This window comes from Lactuca serriola, chromosome 4 (assembly GCF_051521515.1).
Source record: "Lactuca serriola cultivar US96UC23 chromosome 4, Lser_US96UC23_V15, whole genome shotgun sequence".
Taxonomy (NCBI): domain Eukaryota; kingdom Viridiplantae; phylum Streptophyta; class Magnoliopsida; order Asterales; family Asteraceae; genus Lactuca; species Lactuca serriola.
Genome location: NC_136411.1, coordinates 271220528 through 271241438, shown reverse-complemented (window position 1 = coordinate 271241438; position 20911 = coordinate 271220528). Strand labels below are relative to the sequence as shown.

Sequence of the window (20911 nt, the reverse complement as noted above, 5' to 3'; positions counted from 1 at the left end):
TAAGGGATGCCCTTGATGAATTCAAAAAGGTTTCAGGGTTGAAGGTTAGTATGGAAAAAAGTCAGATTTATTTTAGTTGTGTTAAGCCGAATATGAGAAGGATTATTGATCCATGCATGGATCATGAAAGCCCAAAATGTGATGGATTAGTGATTACTAGTGGGCTAGAAGGTGGTTTGGGCTCAATGGTTGGGTTGTGCATGGTAACCCACAAATTGAATTAGGGTTGCATGAAGACTAGGGCAACATTTTTAAGGCTTCATAAGTGCTAAAAACGTTACTATTTGCTTCATAAAGCCTCCTAGCCGTTTTTGACACTCTTTGGTGGATTAGGGTTACACTTTAATGCTTATGATGACTCCTTAATGCTTCTTATGGCTCCTTAATGAAGCATAGCCGTTTTTTTTTCATTCACAAGTCTCATGGACGTTTTTTTTGTGTTCTTTCAAGAGTTACCTTAATTTCTATTTACTAGTTTTAATGAATAATTGGTTGGTTGGCTTGTAACCACCAAATTTGTAATAAAGGCTTCATATAAAGCCAAATTATGCATGGAAAAAGTAATAGACGAATTTTTAAGAAAAAAAAACCTTTGTTCAATTGGAATTATTGTTATAATTCAAAAATTATCTTCTTAGGACGTGTTCTTGACTTGATACGAACTCAATCCAATAGGTCTTGGATTGTTTTCACCGGTATACAACTTAATAGGTCTTGAGTTGTTACTAATCTATCCATTTCTTTCCATTCATATATCATTTGTGGTTACTATTCTCTCTTAATTTACCTAAACACTACCCTACTCACCAAATCAAGCCCATACACGTATCATAAGTGGTATCAGAGCGCATAATGGATTTTGATGATCCGGAGTTCCTACAAAATCTTCGTGAAGCATTAAGAAACATCCAAGAAGGTGGAAATCGAAGGCAACCCCGCCGTGGTGAACATAGGGTTGTGGAAGAATTCAAGGTGTCTGAATTGCCTGAATTTGTTGGTGGAACTGATCCTGAACGCTACTTGGAGTGGGAAAGGAAGATTGAAAGAATGTTTGAGTTCAAAGAAGTGGATGATGAAAAAAGCTGCAAGTATGCCATTCTCAAGCTAAGTGGTGGTGCTTCATTGTGGTTTGAAGGGCTTAAGGCCAAGAGAACCCGTGAAGGCAAAGAAAAAATTTGTTCTTGGCTTTCTCTAAAACGAAAGCTAAGAAAGAGATATGTTCCTTCTACTCATAGAATTGCCACTTACAAGAAGATTGCTGATTTGAGGCAAGGAAAAATGAGTGTTGGAGAATACATTGATGAATTTGAGAAGTTGACCTTGATGGGGGATATTGAAGAAATTGAAGAACAAAAAATGACTCGTTTTCTAAAAGGGTTGAACTACAACATTGCCAATGTTGTGGAGTTGTATCCTTATGCTGATTTTGGAACTCTTTGTGGTTTGTGTTTGAAGTTGGAGGGGCAGGCCAAAGCACGTTATGGTGGGAGTTCAAGTTCAAGTCTCGAAAGTCCCAAGTCAAAGTCGTGGTCCAAGCCCGAGTCTAGCAATAGACAAAATTCTGTTTCTACTCCTTCTGGTTCTAGTAGTGTTCCCGTTGCTCCTAAACTTACTAGTGGTACCAAAGAAACTAGTTTGGCGAAAATTAGATGTTTCAAGTGTCAAGGTTTTGGTCATTACCAAAATGCTTGTCCAAACAAAAGGGTGGTGACTTTAAGGGAGGCCATTGAATGTCGTGAAGAGTTGGAGGAAGAAGAGAGGTTGGCGGGTATTTTTTATGATACACAACAAGAAGAGGAAGAAGAGGAGGAGGTAGAGTATGAAGCACCGGTGTATGATACAGTTTTGGTGCTTAGAACCCTTAAAACTCAAGGGGTTCAAACCATGGCTGATATGGATCAACGAGACCAATTGTTTCACACCAAATGTTTGGTTAGAGACAAGTGGTGTAGTTTGATTATTGATGGTGGAAGTTGTACTAATGTTGCTTCTAATGAAATGGTGATCAAATTGGGTTTGTCTACTACAAACCACCCAAAACCATATGTTCTTCATTGGTTGGATGATGGAAGCAAAATAAAGGTGACAAAACAGGTTAGAGTTGGTCTAACTATGGGGTCTTATGAAGATGAAGTGTTGTGTGATGTTATTCCTATGGATGCATGTCATATTTTGTTGGGGCGTCCTTGGCAATTTGATAGGGACGTGTTACATAGAGGGAGGAGCAATGAATATGAGTTGAAACACAATAATAAAAAAATTGTGTTAAAACCCATGTCCCCAACGGCCATAAGGTCCATGAATTCTAAACAAGTAAAAAAACCTAATCTTTCTATGTTTGCTAGTGAAAGGGAGGTGGAGCAAGTTCTTGACAAAGGTGATGTTATCTACATGCTTGTGGCCAAAGAGCATGCAAAGGTGGAGAAGATGGTGCATGGAGAAAACGCTATTGCTGATTTGCTTTTGGAGTTTCAAGATGTGTTTCCAAGCGAATTACCACCGGGTTTGCCTCCAATCCGTGGTATCGAACACCAAATTGACCTTATTCCGGGTGCTCCTTTGCCCAATAAAGCTGCCTATAGATGTAATCCGGAGGTGACAAAAGAGTTGCAAAAACAAATTGATGAACTCATGAAAATGGGTTATGTTCGTGAAAGCCTAAGTCCTTGTGCTGTTCCAGTTTTGTTGGTTCCAAAAAAAGATGGTTCTTGGAGGATGTGTGTTGATAGTAGGGCCGTTAATAACATCACCATAAAATACCGATTTCCTATTCCTAGAATTGATGATTTGTTGGACGAGTTGCATGGTTCTATTGTGTTCTCAAAAATTGATTTGAGAAGTGGTTACCATCAAATTCGTATGCGTGAAGGGGATGAATGGAAAACAGCCTTTAAAACTAAACATGGCTTGTATGAATGGACCGTGATGCCTTTCGGTCTAACTAATGCACCTAGCACTTTCATGCGACTAATGAATGAAGTGCTAAAATCTTTTTTGGGCAGGTTTGTGGTTGTGTACCTTGATGATATCTTGGTATATAGCAAGAGCTTGGAGGATCATTTGATGCACTTAAAACAGGTTTTCGAGACGCTTAGAGCTCAAAAACTCTATGGGAAGCAAGAAAAATGTTCGTTTTTGGTGGAAGAAGTGGCATTTTTGGGTTTTGTGGTGTCAAGAAATGGCGTGTCCGTGGACCCATCCAAGACTGAAGCAATCAAGTCATGGCCTATTCCTACTAATATTTCTGAAGTTAGATCATTTCATGGTCTTGCTTCTTTCTATAGAAGATTTGTTCGTGATTTTAGCACCATTGCAAGTCCCATAACAGGTTGTTTGAAGAAAGGAGTCTTTGCATGGGGAGAAGAAGCTCAAAAGGCATTTGAGAAACTCAAGGCATTGTTGTGTGATGCTCCTATTTTGGCTCTTCCTGATTTTTCTCAACCATTTGAAGTGGAGTGTGATGCAAGTGGAGTTGGTATTGGGGCTGTTTTGATCCAATCCAAACGTCCTATTGCTTATTTTTCTGAAAAGTTGGGTGGTGCTCGTTTGAATTATTGCACTTATGATAAGGAGTTTTATGCTATTGTCCGTGCTTTAGATCATTGGAGTCATTATTTGCGTGCAAATCATTTTATTTTGCATTCTGATCATGAATCCTTAAAGTACATCAATGGGCAACAAAAGTTGAGCACAAGACATGCAAAGTGGGTGGAGTTCTTGCAATCCTTTCATTTCTCATGCAAATACAAGGATGGTAGAAGCAATGTGGTGGCTGATGCACTCTCGAGGCGTTACTCGTTGTTGGTGACTTTGGATGTTCGTTTCTTGGGATTTGAAACTCTAAAGGACCATTATCAATCTGATATGGACTTTGGAGATATGTTTTTGAAATGTGCAGGTGGTCCTAATGGTGAATTTGTGATTCAAGATGGCTTTCTATTCAAAGGCAATCGCCTTTGTGTCCCAAAACATGCAATACGGGAGTTGTTGATTCGTGAAGCTCATGGCGGTGGTTTGGCTGGTCATTTTGGCATTACCAAAACTTTGCAGGTGCTTAAAGAACATTTCTTTTGGCCGAAGATGTTGGGGGATGTAACCAACATAGTGGGCAAGTGTGTTACATGTCATATGGCAAAAACAACTTTCAAGCATGGTGTTTACACTCCTTTGCCGGTTCCTATTCGTCCTTGGGAAGATGTGTCCATGGATTTCATTATGGCTTTGCCTAGAACTCAAAGGGGGAAGGATTCCATTATGGTGGTGGTGGATAGGTTTTCAAAAATGGCTCACTTTGTGCCATGTCATAAAACAAATGATGCATCTAACGTGGCTGATTTGTACTTTAAAGAGGTGGTTCGTTTGCATGGTATTCCTAAAACAATTGTTTCTGATAGGGATTCCAAGTTTCTAAGTTACTTTTGGAACACTTTGTGGAGGAAAGTCGGTACTAAGTTACTTTTTAGTACATCCCATCATCCACAAACGGATGGGCAAACGGAGGTGACTAATAGAACTTTGGGTGCTTTGTTGAGAGGGTTGGTTAGCAAAACTCAAAAAGATTGGGACATCAAACTTGCACATGCTGAATTTGCCTATAATCGTTCTCCTACTTATGCTACAGGTCACTCTCCTTTTGAGGTGGTGTATGGTGTGAATCCTTACATGCCTTTGGATTTGATTCCATTGCCAAAGGATGAATTGGTTCACAAGGATGCTAATGACAAGTTGAAGGCTATGATGAAACTACACCAACAAGTTCGTGAGAAGATTGAAGCCGTGAATGAGTTGTACAAACAGAAGTCCAACAAGCATAGGAAACCACGTGTCTTTCAAGATGGTGACTTGGTGTGGGTGTATATGAGGAAAGAACGTTTTCCTAACAAAAGGAAAAACAAGTTGATGCCAAGAGCTGAAGGTCCTTACAGAGTGGTGTCACGTGTCAATGATAATGCTTATAAGGTAGATTTGGGAGGAGACCATGGAGTGCATGCTACCTTTAATGTGGGAGATCTTTCACCTTATCTTGATGATGATGGACTTGATGAATTGAGGTCAATTCCTTTCAAAGGGGGAGGGGATGATCCATGCATGGATCATGAAAGCCCAAAATGTGATGGATTAGTGATTACTAGTGGGCTAGAAGGTGGTTTGGGCTCAATGGTTGGGTTGTGCATGGTAACCCACAAATTGAATTAGGGTTGCATGAAGACTAGGGCAACATTTTTAAGGCTTCATAAGTGCTAAAAACGTTACTATTTGCTTCATAAAGCCTCCTAGCCGTTTTTGACACTCTTTGGTGGATTAGGGTTACACTTTAATGCTTATGATGACTCCTTAATGCTTCTTATGGCTCCTTAATGAAGCATAGCCGTTTTTTTTTCATTCACAAGTCTCATGGACGTTTTTTTTGTGTTCTTTCGAGAGTTACCTTAATTTCTATTTACTAGTTTTAATGAATAATTGGTTGGTTGGCTTGTAACCACCAAATTTGTAATAAAGGCTTCATATAAAGCCAAATTATGCATGGAAAAAGTAATAGACGAATTTTTAAGAAAAAAAAACCTTTGTTCAATTGGAATTATTGTTATAATTCAAAAATTATCTTCTTAGGACGTGTTCTTGACTTGATACGAACTCAATCCAATAGGTCTTGGATTGTTTTCACCGGTATACAACTTAATAGGTCTTGAGTTGTTACTAATCTATCCATTTCTTTCCATTCATATATCATTTGTGGTTACTATTCTCTCTTAATTTACCTAAACACTACCCTACTCACCAAATCAAGCCCATACACGTATCATAAGTGGTATCAGAGCGCATAATGGATTTTGATGATCCGGAGTTCCTACAAAATCTTCGTGAAGCATTAAGAAACATCCAAGAAGGTGGAAATCGAAGGCAACCCCGCCGTGGTGAACATAGGGTTGTGGAAGAATTCAAGGTGTCTGAATTGCCTGAATTTGTTGGTGGAACTGATCCTGAACGCTACTTGGAGTGGGAAAGGAAGATTGAAAGAATGTTTGAGTTCAAAGAAGTGGATGATGAAAAAAGCTGCAAGTATGCCATTCTCAAGCTAAGTGGTGGTGCTTCATTGTGGTTTGAAGGGCTTAAGGCCAAGAGAACCCGTGAAGGCAAAGAAAAAATTTGTTCTTGGCTTTCTCTAAAACGAAAGCTAAGAAAGAGATATGTTCCTTCTACTCATAGAATTGCCACTTACAAGAAGATTGCTGATTTGAGGCAAGGAAAAATGAGTGTTGGAGAATACATTGATGAATTTGAGAAGTTGACCTTGATGGGGGATATTGAAGAAATTGAAGAACAAAAAATGACTCGTTTTCTAAAAGGGTTGAACTACAACATTGCCAATGTTGTGGAGTTGTATCCTTATGCTGATTTTGGAACTCTTTGTGGTTTGTGTTTGAAGTTGGAGGGGCAGGCCAAAGCACGTTATGGTGGGAGTTCAAGTTCAAGTCTCGAAAGTCCCAAGTCAAAGTCGTGGTCCAAGCCCGAGTCTAGCAATAGACAAAATTCTGTTTCTACTCCTTCTGGTTCTAGTAGTGTTCCCGTTGCTCCTAAACTTACTAGTGGTACCAAAGAAACTAGTTTGGCGAAAATTAGATGTTTCAAGTGTCAAGGTTTTGGTCATTACCAAAATGCTTGTCCAAACAAAAGGGTGGTGACTTTAAGGGAGGCCATTGAATGTCGTGAAGAGTTGGAGGAAGAAGAGAGGTTGGCGGGTATTTTTTATGATACACAACAAGAAGAGGAAGAAGAGGAGGAGGTAGAGTATGAAGCACCGGTGTATGATACAGTTTTGGTGCTTAGAACCCTTAAAACTCAAGGGGTTCAAACCATGGCTGATATGGATCAACGAGACCAATTGTTTCACACCAAATGTTTGGTTAGAGACAAGTGGTGTAGTTTGATTATTGATGGTGGAAGTTGTACTAATGTTGCTTCTAATGAAATGGTGATCAAATTGGGTTTGTCTACTACAAACCACCCAAAACCATATGTTCTTCATTGGTTGGATGATGGAAGCAAAATAAAGGTGACAAAACAGGTTAGAGTTGGTCTAACTATGGGGTCTTATGAAGATGAAGTGTTGTGTGATGTTATTCCTATGGATGCATGTCATATTTTGTTGGGGCGTCCTTGGCAATTTGATAGGGACGTGTTACATAGAGGGAGGAGCAATGAATATGAGTTGAAACACAATAATAAAAAAATTGTGTTAAAACCCATGTCCCCAACGGCCATAAGGTCCATGAATTCTAAACAAGTAAAAAAACCTAATCTTTCTATGTTTGCTAGTGAAAGGGAGGTGGAGCAAGTTCTTGACAAAGGTGATGTTATCTACATGCTTGTGGCCAAAGAGCATGCAAAGGTGGAGAAGATGGTGCATGGAGAAAACGCTATTGCTGATTTGCTTTTGGAGTTTCAAGATGTGTTTCCAAGCGAATTACCACCGGGTTTGCCTCCAATCCGTGGTATCGAACACCAAATTGACCTTATTCCGGGTGCTCCTTTGCCCAATAAAGCTGCCTATAGATGTAATCCGGAGGTGACAAAAGAGTTGCAAAAACAAATTGATGAACTCATGAAAATGGGTTATGTTCGTGAAAGCCTAAGTCCTTGTGCTGTTCCAGTTTTGTTGGTTCCAAAAAAAGATGGTTCTTGGAGGATGTGTGTTGATAGTAGGGCCGTTAATAACATCACCATAAAATACCGATTTCCTATTCCTAGAATTGATGATTTGTTGGACGAGTTGCATGGTTCTATTGTGTTCTCAAAAATTGATTTGAGAAGTGGTTACCATCAAATTCGTATGCGTGAAGGGGATGAATGGAAAACAGCCTTTAAAACTAAACATGGCTTGTATGAATGGACCGTGATGCCTTTCGGTCTAACTAATGCACCTAGCACTTTCATGCGACTAATGAATGAAGTGCTAAAATCTTTTTTGGGCAGGTTTGTGGTTGTGTACCTTGATGATATCTTGGTATATAGCAAGAGCTTGGAGGATCATTTGATGCACTTAAAACAGGTTTTCGAGACGCTTAGAGCTCAAAAACTCTATGGGAAGCAAGAAAAATGTTCGTTTTTGGTGGAAGAAGTGGCATTTTTGGGTTTTGTGGTGTCAAGAAATGGCGTGTCCGTGGACCCATCCAAGACTGAAGCAATCAAGTCATGGCCTATTCCTACTAATATTTCTGAAGTTAGATCATTTCATGGTCTTGCTTCTTTCTATAGAAGATTTGTTCGTGATTTTAGCACCATTGCAAGTCCCATAACAGGTTGTTTGAAGAAAGGAGTCTTTGCATGGGGAGAAGAAGCTCAAAAGGCATTTGAGAAACTCAAGGCATTGTTGTGTGATGCTCCTATTTTGGCTCTTCCTGATTTTTCTCAACCATTTGAAGTGGAGTGTGATGCAAGTGGAGTTGGTATTGGGGCTGTTTTGATCCAATCCAAACGTCCTATTGCTTATTTTTCTGAAAAGTTGGGTGGTGCTCGTTTGAATTATTGCACTTATGATAAGGAGTTTTATGCTATTGTCCGTGCTTTAGATCATTGGAGTCATTATTTGCGTGCAAATCATTTTATTTTGCATTCTGATCATGAATCCTTAAAGTACATCAATGGGCAACAAAAGTTGAGCACAAGACATGCAAAGTGGGTGGAGTTCTTGCAATCCTTTCATTTCTCATGCAAATACAAGGATGGTAGAAGCAATGTGGTGGCTGATGCACTCTCGAGGCGTTACTCGTTGTTGGTGACTTTGGATGTTCGTTTCTTGGGATTTGAAACTCTAAAGGACCATTATCAATCTGATATGGACTTTGGAGATATGTTTTTGAAATGTGCAGGTGGTCCTAATGGTGAATTTGTGATTCAAGATGGCTTTCTATTCAAAGGCAATCGCCTTTGTGTCCCAAAACATGCAATACGGGAGTTGTTGATTCGTGAAGCTCATGGCGGTGGTTTGGCTGGTCATTTTGGCATTACCAAAACTTTGCAGGTGCTTAAAGAACATTTCTTTTGGCCGAAGATGTTGGGGGATGTAACCAACATAGTGGGCAAGTGTGTTACATGTCATATGGCAAAAACAACTTTCAAGCATGGTGTTTACACTCCTTTGCCGGTTCCTATTCGTCCTTGGGAAGATGTGTCCATGGATTTCATTATGGCTTTGCCTAGAACTCAAAGGGGGAAGGATTCCATTATGGTGGTGGTGGATAGGTTTTCAAAAATGGCTCACTTTGTGCCATGTCATAAAACAAATGATGCATCTAACGTGGCTGATTTGTACTTTAAAGAGGTGGTTCGTTTGCATGGTATTCCTAAAACAATTGTTTCTGATAGGGATTCCAAGTTTCTAAGTTACTTTTGGAACACTTTGTGGAGGAAAGTCGGTACTAAGTTACTTTTTAGTACATCCCATCATCCACAAACGGATGGGCAAACGGAGGTGACTAATAGAACTTTGGGTGCTTTGTTGAGAGGGTTGGTTAGCAAAACTCAAAAAGATTGGGACATCAAACTTGCACATGCTGAATTTGCCTATAATCGTTCTCCTACTTATGCTACAGGTCACTCTCCTTTTGAGGTGGTGTATGGTGTGAATCCTTACATGCCTTTGGATTTGATTCCATTGCCAAAGGATGAATTGGTTCACAAGGATGCTAATGACAAGTTGAAGGCTATGATGAAACTACACCAACAAGTTCGTGAGAAGATTGAAGCCGTGAATGAGTTGTACAAACAGAAGTCCAACAAGCATAGGAAACCACGTGTCTTTCAAGATGGTGACTTGGTGTGGGTGTATATGAGGAAAGAACGTTTTCCTAACAAAAGGAAAAACAAGTTGATGCCAAGAGCTGAAGGTCCTTACAGAGTGGTGTCACGTGTCAATGATAATGCTTATAAGGTAGATTTGGGAGGAGACCATGGAGTGCATGCTACCTTTAATGTGGGAGATCTTTCACCTTATCTTGATGATGATGGACTTGATGAATTGAGGTCAATTCCTTTCAAAGGGGGAGGGGATGATCCATGCATGGATCATGAAAGCCCAAAATGTGATGGATTAGTGATTACTAGTGGGCTAGAAGGTGGTTTGGGCTCAATGGTTGGGTTGTGCATGGTAACCCACAAATTGAATTAGGGTTGCATGAAGACTAGGGCAACATTTTTAAGGCTTCATAAGTGCTAAAAACGTTACTATTTGCTTCATAAAGCCTCCTAGCCGTTTTTGACACTCTTTGGTGGATTAGGGTTACACTTTAATGCTTATGATGACTCCTTAATGCTTCTTATGGCTCCTTAATGAAGCATAGCCGTTTTTTTTTTCATTCACAAGTCTCATGGACGTTTTTTTTGTGTTCTTTCAAGAGTTACCTTAATTTCTATTTACTAGTTTTAATGAATAATTGGTTGGTTGGCTTGTAACCACCAAATTTGTAATAAAGGCTTCATATAAAGCCAAATTATGCATGGAAAAAGTAATAGACGAATTTTTAAGAAAAAAAAACCTTTGTTCAATTGGAATTATTGTTATAATTCAAAAATTATCTTCTTAGGACGTGTTCTTGACTTGATACGAACTCAATCCAATAGGTCTTGGATTGTTTTCACCGGTATACAACTTAATAGGTCTTGAGTTGTTACTAATCTATCCATTTCTTTCCATTCATATATCATTTGTGGTTACTATTCTCTCTTAATTTACCTAAACACTACCCTACTCACCAAATCAAGCCCATACACGTATCATAAGTGGTATCAGAGCGCATAATGGATTTTGATGATCCGGAGTTCCTACAAAATCTTCGTGAAGCATTAAGAAACATCCAAGAAGGTGGAAATCGAAGGCAACCCCGCCGTGGTGAACATAGGGTTGTGGAAGAATTCAAGGTGTCTGAATTGCCTGAATTTGTTGGTGGAACTGATCCTGAACGCTACTTGGAGTGGGAAAGGAAGATTGAAAGAATGTTTGAGTTCAAAGAAGTGGATGATGAAAAAAGCTGCAAGTATGCCATTCTCAAGCTAAGTGGTGGTGCTTCATTGTGGTTTGAAGGGCTTAAGGCCAAGAGAACCCGTGAAGGCAAAGAAAAAATTTGTTCTTGGCTTTCTCTAAAACGAAAGCTAAGAAAGAGATATGTTCCTTCTACTCATAGAATTGCCACTTACAAGAAGATTGCTGATTTGAGGCAAGGAAAAATGAGTGTTGGAGAATACATTGATGAATTTGAGAAGTTGACCTTGATGGGGGATATTGAAGAAATTGAAGAACAAAAAATGACTCGTTTTCTAAAAGGGTTGAACTACAACATTGCCAATGTTGTGGAGTTGTATCCTTATGCTGATTTTGGAACTCTTTGTGGTTTGTGTTTGAAGTTGGAGGGGCAGGCCAAAGCACGTTATGGTGGGAGTTCAAGTTCAAGTCTCGAAAGTCCCAAGTCAAAGTCGTGGTCCAAGCCCGAGTCTAGCAATAGACAAAATTCTGTTTCTACTCCTTCTGGTTCTAGTAGTGTTCCCGTTGCTCCTAAACTTACTAGTGGTACCAAAGAAACTAGTTTGGCGAAAATTAGATGTTTCAAGTGTCAAGGTTTTGGTCATTACCAAAATGCTTGTCCAAACAAAAGGGTGGTGACTTTAAGGGAGGCCATTGAATGTCGTGAAGAGTTGGAGGAAGAAGAGAGGTTGGCGGGTATTTTTTATGATACACAACAAGAAGAGGAAGAAGAGGAGGAGGTAGAGTATGAAGCACCGGTGTATGATACAGTTTTGGTGCTTAGAACCCTTAAAACTCAAGGGGTTCAAACCATGGCTGATATGGATCAACGAGACCAATTGTTTCACACCAAATGTTTGGTTAGAGACAAGTGGTGTAGTTTGATTATTGATGGTGGAAGTTGTACTAATGTTGCTTCTAATGAAATGGTGATCAAATTGGGTTTGTCTACTACAAACCACCCAAAACCATATGTTCTTCATTGGTTGGATGATGGAAGCAAAATAAAGGTGACAAAACAGGTTAGAGTTGGTCTAACTATGGGGTCTTATGAAGATGAAGTGTTGTGTGATGTTATTCCTATGGATGCATGTCATATTTTGTTGGGGCGTCCTTGGCAATTTGATAGGGACGTGTTACATAGAGGGAGGAGCAATGAATATGAGTTGAAACACAATAATAAAAAAATTGTGTTAAAACCCATGTCCCCAACGGCCATAAGGTCCATGAATTCTAAACAAGTAAAAAAACCTAATCTTTCTATGTTTGCTAGTGAAAGGGAGGTGGAGCAAGTTCTTGACAAAGGTGATGTTATCTACATGCTTGTGGCCAAAGAGCATGCAAAGGTGGAGAAGATGGTGCATGGAGAAAACGCTATTGCTGATTTGCTTTTGGAGTTTCAAGATGTGTTTCCAAGCGAATTACCACCGGGTTTGCCTCCAATCCGTGGTATCGAACACCAAATTGACCTTATTCCGGGTGCTCCTTTGCCCAATAAAGCTGCCTATAGATGTAATCCGGAGGTGACAAAAGAGTTGCAAAAACAAATTGATGAACTCATGAAAATGGGTTATGTTCGTGAAAGCCTAAGTCCTTGTGCTGTTCCAGTTTTGTTGGTTCCAAAAAAAGATGGTTCTTGGAGGATGTGTGTTGATAGTAGGGCCGTTAATAACATCACCATAAAATACCGATTTCCTATTCCTAGAATTGATGATTTGTTGGACGAGTTGCATGGTTCTATTGTGTTCTCAAAAATTGATTTGAGAAGTGGTTACCATCAAATTCGTATGCGTGAAGGGGATGAATGGAAAACAGCCTTTAAAACTAAACATGGCTTGTATGAATGGACCGTGATGCCTTTCGGTCTAACTAATGCACCTAGCACTTTCATGCGACTAATGAATGAAGTGCTAAAATCTTTTTTGGGCAGGTTTGTGGTTGTGTACCTTGATGATATCTTGGTATATAGCAAGAGCTTGGAGGATCATTTGATGCACTTAAAACAGGTTTTCGAGACGCTTAGAGCTCAAAAACTCTATGGGAAGCAAGAAAAATGTTCGTTTTTGGTGGAAGAAGTGGCATTTTTGGGTTTTGTGGTGTCAAGAAATGGCGTGTCCGTGGACCCATCCAAGACTGAAGCAATCAAGTCATGGCCTATTCCTACTAATATTTCTGAAGTTAGATCATTTCATGGTCTTGCTTCTTTCTATAGAAGATTTGTTCGTGATTTTAGCACCATTGCAAGTCCCATAACAGGTTGTTTGAAGAAAGGAGTCTTTGCATGGGGAGAAGAAGCTCAAAAGGCATTTGAGAAACTCAAGGCATTGTTGTGTGATGCTCCTATTTTGGCTCTTCCTGATTTTTCTCAACCATTTGAAGTGGAGTGTGATGCAAGTGGAGTTGGTATTGGGGCTGTTTTGATCCAATCCAAACGTCCTATTGCTTATTTTTCTGAAAAGTTGGGTGGTGCTCGTTTGAATTATTGCACTTATGATAAGGAGTTTTATGCTATTGTCCGTGCTTTAGATCATTGGAGTCATTATTTGCGTGCAAATCATTTTATTTTGCATTCTGATCATGAATCCTTAAAGTACATCAATGGGCAACAAAAGTTGAGCACAAGACATGCAAAGTGGGTGGAGTTCTTGCAATCCTTTCATTTCTCATGCAAATACAAGGATGGTAGAAGCAATGTGGTGGCTGATGCACTCTCGAGGCGTTACTCGTTGTTGGTGACTTTGGATGTTCGTTTCTTGGGATTTGAAACTCTAAAGGACCATTATCAATCTGATATGGACTTTGGAGATATGTTTTTGAAATGTGCAGGTGGTCCTAATGGTGAATTTGTGATTCAAGATGGCTTTCTATTCAAAGGCAATCGCCTTTGTGTCCCAAAACATGCAATACGGGAGTTGTTGATTCGTGAAGCTCATGGCGGTGGTTTGGCTGGTCATTTTGGCATTACCAAAACTTTGCAGGTGCTTAAAGAACATTTCTTTTGGCCGAAGATGTTGGGGGATGTAACCAACATAGTGGGCAAGTGTGTTACATGTCATATGGCAAAAACAACTTTCAAGCATGGTGTTTACACTCCTTTGCCGGTTCCTATTCGTCCTTGGGAAGATGTGTCCATGGATTTCATTATGGCTTTGCCTAGAACTCAAAGGGGGAAGGATTCCATTATGGTGGTGGTGGATAGGTTTTCAAAAATGGCTCACTTTGTGCCATGTCATAAAACAAATGATGCATCTAACGTGGCTGATTTGTACTTTAAAGAGGTGGTTCGTTTGCATGGTATTCCTAAAACAATTGTTTCTGATAGGGATTCCAAGTTTCTAAGTTACTTTTGGAACACTTTGTGGAGGAAAGTCGGTACTAAGTTACTTTTTAGTACATCCCATCATCCACAAACGGATGGGCAAACGGAGGTGACTAATAGAACTTTGGGTGCTTTGTTGAGAGGGTTGGTTAGCAAAACTCAAAAAGATTGGGACATCAAACTTGCACATGCTGAATTTGCCTATAATCGTTCTCCTACTTATGCTACAGGTCACTCTCCTTTTGAGGTGGTGTATGGTGTGAATCCTTACATGCCTTTGGATTTGATTCCATTGCCAAAGGATGAATTGGTTCACAAGGATGCTAATGACAAGTTGAAGGCTATGATGAAACTACACCAACAAGTTCGTGAGAAGATTGAAGCCGTGAATGAGTTGTACAAACAGAAGTCCAACAAGCATAGGAAACCACGTGTCTTTCAAGATGGTGACTTGGTGTGGGTGTATATGAGGAAAGAACGTTTTCCTAACAAAAGGAAAAACAAGTTGATGCCAAGAGCTGAAGGTCCTTACAGAGTGGTGTCACGTGTCAATGATAATGCTTATAAGGTAGATTTGGGAGGAGACCATGGAGTGCATGCTACCTTTAATGTGGGAGATCTTTCACCTTATCTTGATGATGATGGACTTGATGAATTGAGGTCAATTCCTTTCAAAGGGGGAGGGGATGATCCATGCATGGATCATGAAAGCCCAAAATGTGATGGATTAGTGATTACTAGTGGGCTAGAAGGTGGTTTGGGCTCAATGGTTGGGTTGTGCATGGTAACCCACAAATTGAATTAGGGTTGCATGAAGACTAGGGCAACATTTTTAAGGCTTCATAAGTGCTAAAAACGTTACTATTTGCTTCATAAAGCCTCCTAGCCGTTTTTGACACTCTTTGGTGGATTAGGGTTACACTTTAATGCTTATGATGACTCCTTAATGCTTCTTATGGCTCCTTAATGAAGCATAGCCGTTTTTTTTTTCATTCACAAGTCTCATGGACGTTTTTTTTGTGTTCTTTCAAGAGTTACCTTAATTTCTATTTACTAGTTTTAATGAATAATTGGTTGGTTGGCTTGTAACCACCAAATTTGTAATAAAGGCTTCATATAAAGCCAAATTATGCATGGAAAAAGTAATAGACGAATTTTTAAGAAAAAAAAACCTTTGTTCAATTGGAATTATTGTTATAATTCAAAAATTATCTTCTTAGGACGTGTTCTTGACTTGATACGAACTCAATCCAATAGGTCTTGGATTGTTTTCACCGGTATACAACTTAATAGGTCTTGAGTTGTTACTAATCTATCCATTTCTTTCCATTCATATATCATTTGTGGTTACTATTCTCTCTTAATTTACCTAAACACTACCCTACTCACCAAATCAAGCCCATACACGTATCAATTATCTTGGGTATCCTTCCTTTTGATGTTGGGAGATTTCCGTTTAAATATTTGGGTGTGCCTATGTGTGTCACTAAGTTGTTTGAAAGAGATTGTAAAAAGTTGATTGAAAAGATTAAGATGAGAATTTTCAATTGGAAAAGTAAGACTTTATCGTTTGCTGGCAGGTTCCAGCTCATTAACTCTGTTTTAACATCCATTCATGTTTATTGGGCTTCGATCTTTAAAATTCCCATTGCTACTATTAATGAGATTGAAAAGATGTGCAGAAGTTTCTTATGGGCTAATGGTGAGATAGTCAAAGGGAAAGATAAAGTCAAGTGGCATGATATTTGTAAGCCTAAGGAGTATGGTGGTCTGGGAATCAAGAATTTAAGGAGATGGAATGATGCTTTGCTTGCTAAACATGTATGGAATGTGATTAATATCAAAAATTCCCTATGGGTGCAGTGGGTGAGAATCAATTATATAGGTAGCAGAAATTTTTGGGATATTTTACAGAAAAAGAGTATGAGCTGAACGTGGAAGAGGTTTTTGGAGGTGAGGAAAATTGTTAGGCCTCATGTTGTTTCGTGTGTGGGAAATGGGAGGAACACGTATTTATGGCATGATTGGTGGCACCCAATTGGTATTCTTTGTGCAATTATATCTAGAAGAGATTGGGTTAGCAATGGGCTTAGTGATTCTTCTTTGGTCAGTGATGTTCTAGACTATGATACTTATTCCTAGCCGGTTGAATGGGTTAATAAATTCCCTGGATTGAAAGAAGCTCCCATGTTTTGTATTGATTCTAATATGAACGATGTTGCAGGTTGGAGGGATAAGAAGGGTATGTGTAAAAAAATTTCATGTAAACAGGTGTGGTGTGATATAAATAACTTTGGAGACAAAGTTCCTTGGCATGCTATTGTTTGGTATGGTAATTGCATTCCTCGCAATTCGTTTATTTTGTGGATGGCTATTTTGAATAGATTGAAAACGCAGGATCGTGTTAGAGGATGGGAAGTGGCTAGTAACTTACTGTGTCCGTTCTGTGAAATTGTGCCTGATTCTCATAATCATTTGTTCTTTAATTATGATTATACCATCAGTATTTGGAGGTATTTCTGTAATAAGGTGGGTATTAATTTATTGGCGGATGACTGGAATGATTTGATTTTAAAGTTATGCAGCTTGCTTAATTTGAAGTCTGTTGAGAATTTGTTTATTAAATGTATGTTTGCTAGCTGTGTTGCTCATATTTGGAGGGAGAGAAACTCTAGACTTTTTAGTTCTAGAAGAAATTCGGTTGAGGGGGTGATTGCTTGTATTGAAAATGAAATTCGGTTAAAGCTATTGGGTTTGAGGAAAAGGGCTAAAATGGTCAATAATAAGATTTATATGACCTGGGGTATTTCTGGAATGGAGAAAGTTAAGTAATGGATGTCATTTTCTGGTTTGCCAAATTGTTGATTGATGGGTTTTGGTTTTGGGATTGGTAGTGGAGAAAGTTTAATGAAGGTGATCTTATTGCTGGAATTAGGTGGGGGTATTTATGGAATAAGTGTTTAAACAAAGGAATTGATGGAATATGTTACTGGTTGGAGAGTTTACTCTTAAATCATGTGACCTATACCTATGGGATTTTCTGTTTGGATATGATCTTAATTGAGATTACCCAAAGAGAGAATCCTAGACATGTGATTGATGCCATGTCTAGTATGAAACTTAATATGATTTGCTGGGGGTTTGGTGTTATTTTGTTGTGTTTTGTTTTGTGTTTATGGTGCAGAATGGAGGTGCAATGGATGGTGTTGGGCAATAGCTGCAAGAAGTTGAAGGATTCCTTGGTGAAGACTATGAGGAGGACGGAGAATAGGGAAAGGGACAGAAGATTCGGGAAGGGCTATTTCGTGGGGTTTTTTTGTTATTACTTTTTTGAGATGTTTATTTGTGTTATCTTTTATTGGTCTTATTTTGTGTATTGTGTTATGTAGGTTATGGGATTGTGGGGTTTTTTTCTTAAAGGTTAGCTTATGGACTGAGGGTTTTTTTAAGGGCCTTACCCCTTGCTTTGGATATTATGTTTTTTGGGGTTTTGGGTGGTGCAAGGGGGTGAAGTTACCTTTTTTCCCTCTTTCAATAAGTCTTTGGGCTACCTTTAAGGATTTTAGGGATTATTGGGTTTGTGGGTGTTTATTTCTAGTTATTAGAAAGTGGTTTGGTAGTTGGTTATGGATAGGTTGGTTAATATTGTATTTTGTTTGACTTTTTGATGTTGTATTCTTTTATTCTTTTTAATAAAGTTTGCTGAGCTTTAGCTCTTTCAAAAAAAAACACTAGTCCTAAGTCCACTAAAGTATGTTTATACACTAAATATATGCATGAATATTGTTTTGGAAATAAGAGAGTTTTAAAGATTTTAAAAGAGTTTATCAATGTTTAAAAGTAGTTTATGACAGTTTGAAATATTAACAGTGTACAAATGTTTATACTAACACAATTTATAATTGTGTTAAACTTGTTCCCCCCCCCCCCCCTAAAAAGCATTTAAAACAGTTAAAAGATTGATTGTAGGGGTATGAACTCACCTTAGGAGGATGATTTGCTTGAGGACGTGACATGAAATGATGGGTATGCCAAGGGAAGTCTTGAGCACAAACGGATCCTATTAAGCATATAATGACACATATATCTATATAATTAGTGTATATAACAACTAATCATGAAGGGAAACAATCCTAGGGACTAAGAAACACTTATATTGATGTGTTACAATCACATTTGATTGTATCAAAGGGGTTTTCGGCCACACAAGAGTGTGTACGGCTAAGGTGTATACGGTCTATGTGGTGTACGACCACATGGGTGTATGGTCATGGGGTGTACGGTCGTATACTCATGGAAAGACTTGCAAAAGAGGTGTTTTATGGCTCTAACTAGCATCCACTAAGTGTTCATGATCATATGTTGGGACATGAGATGAGTTTGAGGCCTAATTATGAAACAATGGTTTACGGCCACATGAGGTGTGTACGGCCGTACACCCTTGATGTTCATGCATTAGATGATGATTTAGGCTAGGAATCAAGTGTTTCTTAAGCTCTAATAGAAGATAGAAGAGATAATCACATTTTTGAAGGCTTCTAAAGAATTCACGACCCAAGAACTAGTAGGTGTTCTTGGTGAAACTTGAAGATCTAACCAAAAGAGGAAGTTTCACGGATGAAAACATGGATCTTCACTAGTTAAAGACATGTATCAACTAATCAATGGAAGGAATACTTACAATCTCGAAGATAAGGGTGAAAAGTTGGAAATGTGAAGAAATGAAGAAAACTGACAGAAATCATTCTTAAGGGTATGAGTTCACGGCCATGAAGGGTGTACGGCCGTACACCCATGTGTACAGCTGTACACTCCTCTTGAAGGAGTGTTTGGCCTGAATGCTTTGCTATGAACTTAAGATAACTCTTCCCTAAACCCAAACCTTGAATGCACTAGACTTAGAAGACTCAAACAGACCCTAAACAATGCTAAAAGATAGCAGATACGAGTCTTAATTTGATTGAATTGAATGGATGTACAAGATAGAAATTTCGGGTTGTCACATCATCCCCCCCCCCCCCCCGTTAAAGGGAATTTCATCCGGAAATTTAGTTCTAAGGAATATACATGGATGAGGTGAAAGGTACAGATTCTCATGTTCCATTTGATCCACCCAATCTATAGGGGGATCAAGTCCTCGTTATACGCTTTCATAGACTTTCACCCTGAGGTACGGTTTCATTTTCGTTCGTTGGACTCCACTGGCTAGGGTTTCCAATGGTTTCTTTCACTGAACTGGATTTACAGATTTCTTTACCAATACGAGGCTTGCACTTACATCGACCTAATTGAGTGGGATAATAAGAGTTTCGTCGGATAAACACTTTTTCAAATTTATAGACATGGGAGGGTAGAGTGAAATTTATTGAATTCCCTAAGTAGTCGGTACCTGTAAGCTGTCGGACCAATTCTATCGAGAATCTCAAATGGTCCTAAGTACCTTGGATTTAGCACGCCCATTATCTAAAACATTATTTCCTTCCAGGGTGAGACCATCACTTGATGTAATCACCATCCTGGAGTTTCCAAAGGTTTTCTCTTACTGAAGGCATAGCTTTTCTGATTGGTTCTAGAAGTTCTAGGTCGTTTTCGGATTTGCACTTTTTACTTGGTAGTTTCTCGAAGGTTTTCTGGATCAGCGAAGGTGTTGTCTGGAATTTGACATCTAACTAGTAGCGTGGTACCTACCTTAGTCCAGTGCAGAGGGGATCTGCACTTACGACCAATGAGGGTTTTCGAATGGAGCAACTTCAAATGACGGGGTGGTAAAGAACTTAACTAGTTTGTCACACCCCGAAACCGATGGCGGAAACGTTCCGGGGCGGAGGACGTTATGTATATCGTAACCAACGTACATAGTAAGCGTAGTAAACACAACCATTACATTACATAGAAATATTTACATTGTTTGAAAACAAAGTGTTACAAGTGTTATATATATATATATATATATATATATATATATATATATATATATATATATATATATATATATATATCATAGGATCAAAAACTAAGACGAGTCTTCTATACGCTCCGTCTTCTCCAAAAGATCGCGGTGGACCTGTCTAATGTGGACCTGAGAATACATGCAATTTGAAAATCAGCATAAAGCTGGTGAGTTCATAAGCGGTTCATTTTTGAAAAAGAATAAGTTTCCTTTGGTTTTCTGAAAAAGTTGTTATCCAAGAAAATCCCATATTTTCTTATAAAAACAGTTTAGTTATCATTCGTTACATAATTCGTTTACGAGCCGTTATGTTATCCCAGGAAAATCCCTTATTTTCCTAGTAGTTTAGTTATCCATTCATTACATAATGTACTAATATTTGGCATACTTGTAGTATTAGTTAGGTATTCTGATATCTTAGTTATCCTACACACGAATGTCAAATATCTACCATACTTAGCCGTATTTTCGAATATTTGGATACACTCAGAAACATACACTAACTATATATTCGATGTTCTGGTACTTTAGACGTATTTGCGAAGCTCTATCGACATCCAAAGGCGTATGTTTTCAAAACTCAGTCGATGTCCAGAGGCGTACTTTCAAATTATTTCTGAAACTC

The 20911-nt window shown here is 38.8% G+C and overlaps 3 protein-coding genes across 3 annotated transcripts; all 3 read left to right on the top strand.

The window, feature by feature from the left end:
- Positions 1-852: 852 nt before the first annotated feature.
- LOC145099356 (uncharacterized) lies at positions 853-5825 on the top strand. Its single transcript, XM_079036941.1, has 4 exons — positions 853-2617; positions 2696-4262; positions 4623-5001; positions 5817-5825. The coding sequence occupies exons 1-4, from the start codon at positions 853-855 to the stop codon at positions 5823-5825; spliced, it is 3720 nt and encodes a 1239-aa protein (XP_078893067.1).
- Positions 5825-10798, top strand: LOC145099355 (uncharacterized). Its single transcript, XM_079036940.1, has 4 exons — positions 5825-7589; positions 7668-9234; positions 9595-9973; positions 10790-10798. Exons 1-4 carry the CDS (start codon positions 5825-5827, stop codon positions 10796-10798), a joined length of 3720 nt encoding a protein of 1239 aa, XP_078893066.1.
- On the top strand, positions 10798-17754 carry LOC145099354 (uncharacterized). The gene is made up of 11 exons (XM_079036939.1): positions 10798-12562; positions 12641-14207; positions 14568-14930; positions 15917-16157; positions 16278-16442; positions 16561-16578; positions 16734-16849; positions 16976-17111; positions 17231-17277; positions 17521-17654; positions 17726-17754. Exons 1-11 carry the CDS (start codon positions 10798-10800, stop codon positions 17752-17754), a joined length of 4581 nt encoding a protein of 1526 aa, XP_078893065.1.
- The last annotated feature ends 3157 nt before the right edge of the window (positions 17755-20911 follow it).